The 6,345-nt window shown below is 43.0% G+C and overlaps 1 protein-coding gene across 1 annotated transcript; it reads right to left on the reverse strand.

The window, feature by feature from the left end:
- Positions 1-2,458: 2,458 nt before the first annotated feature.
- Positions 2,459-4,388, reverse strand: LOC119492966 (b(0,+)-type amino acid transporter 1-like). Its single transcript, XM_037777896.1, is given in 1 exon segment — positions 2,459-4,388. A coding segment is annotated over 1 exon segment (1,476 nt). The 5' UTR covers positions 4,181-4,388; the 3' UTR covers positions 2,459-2,704.
- Positions 4,389-6,345: the final 1,957 nt, after the last annotated feature.

A 6,345-nucleotide genomic window follows, 5' to 3' on the forward strand; every position in this document is an offset into this window, starting at 1 on the left:
TTTGTTTTGTAAATAACGTTAGTTACGTTTGTCAACGTTTTCCGTAGTTGTTTCCGTACATGTTTTACTTAGTTTACTTACAATGATGTTTTCCCTTACCCTAACTAAGCGGTTTTCTTGCCTAAACCTAGGCGAAAGAGCGTCTTACAAATGACACGCAAAAATACTAAAATGTAATGTCGTGGTATTTATAGATGTTTTTATGTTGTTTTCCCCCTCAGGGACAATAAAGTTTACTCTACTCTCTCAACCCTGTCTCCTAAAAAATGACATTATGATCGCAGTTTTAAACAGTTTTGAACATGTGGTTAACGTTGTAAATTGAAACAAAACAAAAAACTCAACAAAACTACTTGGTTAGGTTTAGTAAAACGTCATGGTTTGTTACGTTATTAAGCTACAGGCGTTAATTAAAATGAGTGAACGTTGACTTTTAGTTTCACACAGGACACAAACAGCGGTCTCTTAGTCTTGTGTTTGTTTGATAAGATAAGATGAGTCTGTTATTTTCCTTCAGTTTATCCATCCACTCTCATCTTCCCATTGACTTTACAGGTAACCCTTAAAAGGTGCAATGTGTAAGATCTGAGGCCTGTACTACGAAGCGAGTTCAACATACCCGGGGTATCTTCACGCTATCTGGTTTAACTAACCCTAACAAACGAGATCCCGCTAAAGCGGTCCCACGACGCTGGTTATCAACTCGGTAAATCAACCCAGGGGTTTCTCAGTCTGGGTATGAGCGTGTTCACATGAAAGGGGCGGAGTTTGCAACATCTGACCAATCACAGACATGGACAAGTCTACTGTCAGCGGAGCGGCACATTATAAAAAACCGAGAGCGAACTATAATATTAGACAAATACGAAGAAGTTAAACACATAATCCAGACTAAAATGAACACAGTTGAAGCTGCCAAATGCAGGAAGGACAGCTGGCGAAAGAAAAAATGATCGACGTAAATGCATTAAATTATCAGATTAAATCTGAAGTTACCTCGCTAACCCCACATCCTGCTTCGTAGTACCTTTACAGGTTTAAAACATTCAAAAAATGAACGAACATTATCAACCGAATGTGGAGAGGTCGCAGTGTTCACTTTATGTCTTTCTTTTGCTGGAATCACAGATTGATTATTGTTTAACCACCAGCTAACACAGTGCAGCATCGTTCCAATACATTCCAGTGTGAACGATAAGAGTGAGAGCATTATTGAATAATGCGCCAACATCATTGAAGAAACTAACGATGTTTTAGTGTACAACCAAAGGGGCAACATAAATAAACATGTTTCCACATCTTGTGGCATGATCTCCACTGAGCCTTCCTGTTGTCTCTATGTAAAATGTTAACCCCTTCCCTTTGCTCAAGTACAGATTCATGAATATATAAAAGTGATCTTTGGCCCAGTATTGCACATTAAAAAATGAATGTTTAACACAGTTGCTTAATGATTTCTACAGTCTAAAATGCTGGTTATATTCATGAAGGAAGTTGTGGTCTTTGTCAGTGATTTATTTCTTGGAGAGAGACATCATGAGAAACTCTTAAACTCCTCCACGCCTTTATTCTAAATATCTAACCATATATCAAAGTGAATTGTTAATACAGCAGAGGTATTCCTATAGGACACACTCTGGAAACGATTTCATCTTCCACTTGTACGCAGGTTCATGAACACAGTGCAGCCCCTTTTTACTTTTGTCATGCAGCTATTCAACCGGCCCAGTCGCACAGCAGTTCATGAAATAGTCATGAAATTGAATGTATTCGTTCGTGTACATAAACACAAATTTCACTTTTTGTTTTCGTGATGGTCAGCACAAAATCAATTGTGATCCGGGAAGTATAGAGAGCGGTGAACGCCATGTAGGGAGGAGGTCGGGCTGGACGGATGGATCCAAAAACACAAGACTTTAACCCAGGAGACCGCTGTTCGTGCTCCGTGAGAAACCACAAGTCAAAGTTGAATTATTTGTCACGTAACTTCCGTATTTAAGTTATGCCACTTCCGGTGTTATTTTCACCCAACTTAAGTTACAGCACTTCCAGTGTTATCTAAATCCAAACCACAATCTTTTCCTGAACCGAACTAAGTAGTTTTGTCGCCTAAGCCTAACCAAGCCGATATTTTCCTAAACCTAACTAAGTCGTTTTTGTCATGTAACCTCCATACTTAAGTTACAACATTTCTGCAGTTATTTTCACTCAAACCTCAATCTTTTCCTAACCCTAAATAAGTAGTTTTTGTCACTTAACTTCCATACTTCAGTTAAAACACTTCTGGTGTTGTCTAAATCCAAATCGCAATCTTTTCCTAAACCTAACAAAGTATTTTTTGTTGCCTAAGCCTAACCAAGTCGACCTATTCCTAAAGTAGTTTTATTTTGAAAAGACTGGAGCTGGACAGGTGCGTCACGTGTTGCTGAACATTCGTATGAAAACACACGGAAAATACGTTGTTGAAAGTCTTGCGGAGCGTCACGAAAAAAAGGGAAATTTGTGTCTATGTACACAAATCAAATAGATTACATGTTGTGACTATTTCATGAACTGCTGTGAGATTGTGTTGATTCAACAGAGGTGAGCTCTGATTTTTGGCTCTGATCCACTCTGGGCACCAACCCCGCTCTCTCCAAATCCAGCCTCGACACGTTTCATGACAAGCAGCATCAGTTGACCCGGGCGTCACTTTTGTCCCTCCTCATTCAGTTTTCTCCGGAGGAACGACTTCCATCAGCAGCTGGAGATGCATCGTGATGGGCCTCATGAGTTTGCGAGCCCAGTTGACCTTCCGGTGGACGAAAGGGTAGTAGAAGAGAAGTCCACTGAAGATGAAGATGGTACAGTAGAGGTACTCCAGGTCCGGCTTATCAATGATGGGAGCCAGGACTAAGTAGCAGGACACCAGGACCATTAGGCCCGGTATGACAATTGGCACCTTTACTGGTCGATGGAGCTCCTTCCTGGTGAAACGCATGACTATGACAGCCAGCGCCGTCAGACCGTAAAACACCCACTGAGCGAAGCTGAAGTAGTTAATGAGGGTGTTGATGTCTGCTGGGATAATGTAGAAAATAGCCAACATACCATTGAATATGAGAGCAGGCGCCGGAGTGTAGCGCTTCAAGCTGATATAGGATAAGATTTTAATCATGTGACCCTCTCGGCCAGCTACGTAGGCCAGTCTGCCGGCGGTGAAGAAGCTTCCATTGGCAGCGCCGAACGTAGAGAAGACGACAAAGAGAGGAACGACCCAAGAGAGCGGGTAAAGGACTCAGTCTCCGAAGGTCACGGCGACAGCCGGAGACAACAGCAGTTCAGCGGGCGTCATAACAGTGAAGTAAGCGACGTTGACCAACACGCAGCTCACCGATACTAAAGGGATGGCGATGATGATGGCCAGTGGCAAGTTCCTGAACGGGTTTTTCAGCTCTTCTGTAATGTAATTCAGTTGATTCCAACCATTGTAAGCCCAAAGCCCGTTATAAAACGCAAGTCCGATTGCTCCAACAGACGACGATGTGCCATCGAATGCATTCGACAGATTCTCAGTGTTTCCTCGCGCCAACATAACCATGCCGGCTACCACTATGACGAGAATGATGAAAAGTTTGGCGACGGTGAAGAAGTTCTGCATGTAGCTCGACAATCTGACGCTCAAACAGTTGACGGTGACGATCACGAACGTGGCCGCCGCCGACACACACTTGATGACGACGAGAGGAGGAGTGCAGCCGGGGTAGAAAGGAGCGGCGGCGTATTCTGCAAAGCTCAGAGCCATGATGGCGAAGGAAGAGGGCTTCAGCACCATGATCGTGGCCCAGGAGTAAAGGTAGGCTAGGAGCGAGCCGAAAGCCTCCATTAAATACGAATACTCTGCCCCCGATTTGGTGATCATGGTGCCGAGCTCAGCGTAGCACAGCGCTCCCAGGGTGGCTAACACGCCGCAGGCCGCCCAGACGAGGAGGCAGGGGCCCACAGCTCCGGAGTGCAGCAGGACAGCCTTCGGAGAGATGAAGATGCCCGAGCCGATCATGGTCCCCACGATCAGACAGATGCCACTTAACAGACCAACATCTTGTTGAAGCACTGTCGCCTTCTTGTCTTTAGTCACCACACCGTGGCCGGTGGAGCCGTTCTGCGACTCCTTCCTCTTCCTGATGCTGCCTTCATCCATTTCAGTATATCACGATAGTCCCCCTAATGCTCCATGAACCTGTTGTTGTTTCAAGCCCAGCAGGTGCAGTGATATGAACCACCCACTAATGATACTAGGCCAAGTTAAATAAAAGGAGAGCAGGAATGAAAACCTGAGGCTCGCTGTGACTGAGCGCACTCCTCCAGTGGGAGTAAACCCAGATCTGATTGGACATCCTGGATCGCCCTCGCCGGACGTCCTTCACAATGCTTCTTTGATAAGGATATATGACACCCCCGGCATGTGTGTTACAGTCCCTTTCTACTCTGCCTCTCTTCAAAAGTCTCTTTCTGTCAGACAACCAAAAAATTTCATGCTGTAATGTTCTCCTTTCTGTTATATAAATATATATATTTAATCGCAATTAATTGCATGATTGTCCATATTTAATCCCGATTAATCGCAAATTAATAGCAATATCTGTTCAAAATGTACCTTAAAAGGGAGATTTGTCAAGTATTTAATACTCTTATCAACATGGGAGTGGGCAAATATGCTCACTTTATGCAAATGTATGTATATATTTATATTATTATTGGTTGTACTCTCCCTCATTGTTGGACCATGTTCAACCAAAATGGCTTGAATCTCATCAGAGATTAAGTACTTAAGTTACAGCACTTCTGGAGTTATTTTAACCCAAACAGCAATCTTTTCCTAAACCTAACTAAGTAGTTTATGGCATGTAACTTCCATGCTTATGTTACATCACTTCCAGTGTTAATTTCACCCTGAACGCGATCTTTTCTTAAAGCTAACTAAGTATCTTTTGTCACGTGACTTCCGAAATTAAGTTGCGCCACTTCCGAAGTTATTTTAAGCCAAACCGCGATCTTTTCCTAAACCTAACTAAATAGTTTGTTGCCTAAGCCTAACCAACTCGATCTTTTCCTAAACCTAACTAAGTAGTTTTGTTGCCTAAGCCTAACCAAGTCAATATTTTCCGAAACCTAACTAAGTAGTTTTTGTCACGTAACCTCCGTACTTAAGTTACGTCACTTCCAGTGTCATTTTAACCCAAACCGCCACCTTTCCCTAAACCTAAGTGAAGTAGTTACTCCATCCTCCTCCTCTTCCTCTCACTCCTCTGATTGCTAATTGAACAATTGTGCAACGTGTGTTTGTCCAATGTGAGGAGTCCGAGTGGATAAACTGAAGTTTAGCATTTTGAATAGCAGTGTGTTACATGTGAACACACGTGAGATTTTATTCATGAAAATCGTGCCAAATGTAGAGAATTGTGTGGTTTAGGACAACAATCTGAGTGTAAAGCAGCATGTGTGTTTGTATTTAGCAGAACTGGTTCGGGGGGGTTGGTACATGAGTGTCAGGTTGTGGTCATTGTGTCTCAAGTACAAGTGTTTGTGTGTAAACTATAGAGAAAAACTGTAATCACGTTGAAGGTACAGGGTCCATGTTGTTAAATGTTAACAGCAACTGTAATCCTCTTCATGGTTTCTGTCCATCGGTTAAAGACTGAGATTCAATGGGCAGAACCAACTGAAAAAAAGACTTTACTGGAATAATAAAGACGATTAAATTCACTGTTTGACTGTGAATCCAACCGGACTTTGTTCCCGTCGTTAGTTGGGACAGACAGTGTTACTGTCAGTATGTTGCTGTGATTCAGACCTGCAGGCCGGTCTGTCAGGAGAACTGACTTAACTGAGACTGAACGCCAGAAGCTGGAGGAGTCATCTCGGCTAAAAACAGACAGTTTTTAATGAGACGTGTCTGTGTTGTACTTTATGCTTTATGTCACTCTGATTCACTGCACAGAGGAGACTGGAACGCTCCATGTGTCGTGGGCTTTACTGTCCATTTGAATGAACTGCATGTGAAACGTTGTTGTTGCTTTTGGTGTTTTCTGTCCAGTGATCATTCATTGCTGAACTGATTGTGTTCGTCCTGATGAAATTAAATTATATAGAAACATCTCTTTTCAGTAACAACTGTGGATTAAACGTAACACATGAAGTCATTTCTGCAGCTCTTAGACTAGACAAGTGTGCAAAAATATTTCAGTTTGATATCTTGTGATTGTGTGCTGCACGGCACGGCGTTGCTGCTGCACAGCACGGCACGGCGTTGCTGCTGCACGGCACGGCGGTGCCCGATGTCAGCTGGGAGATTGTCAAGTATTT

The sequence above is a fragment of the Sebastes umbrosus genome, chromosome 8, assembly GCF_015220745.1.
Source record: "Sebastes umbrosus isolate fSebUmb1 chromosome 8, fSebUmb1.pri, whole genome shotgun sequence".
Classification (NCBI taxonomy): Eukaryota; Metazoa; Chordata; class Actinopteri; order Perciformes; family Sebastidae; genus Sebastes; species Sebastes umbrosus.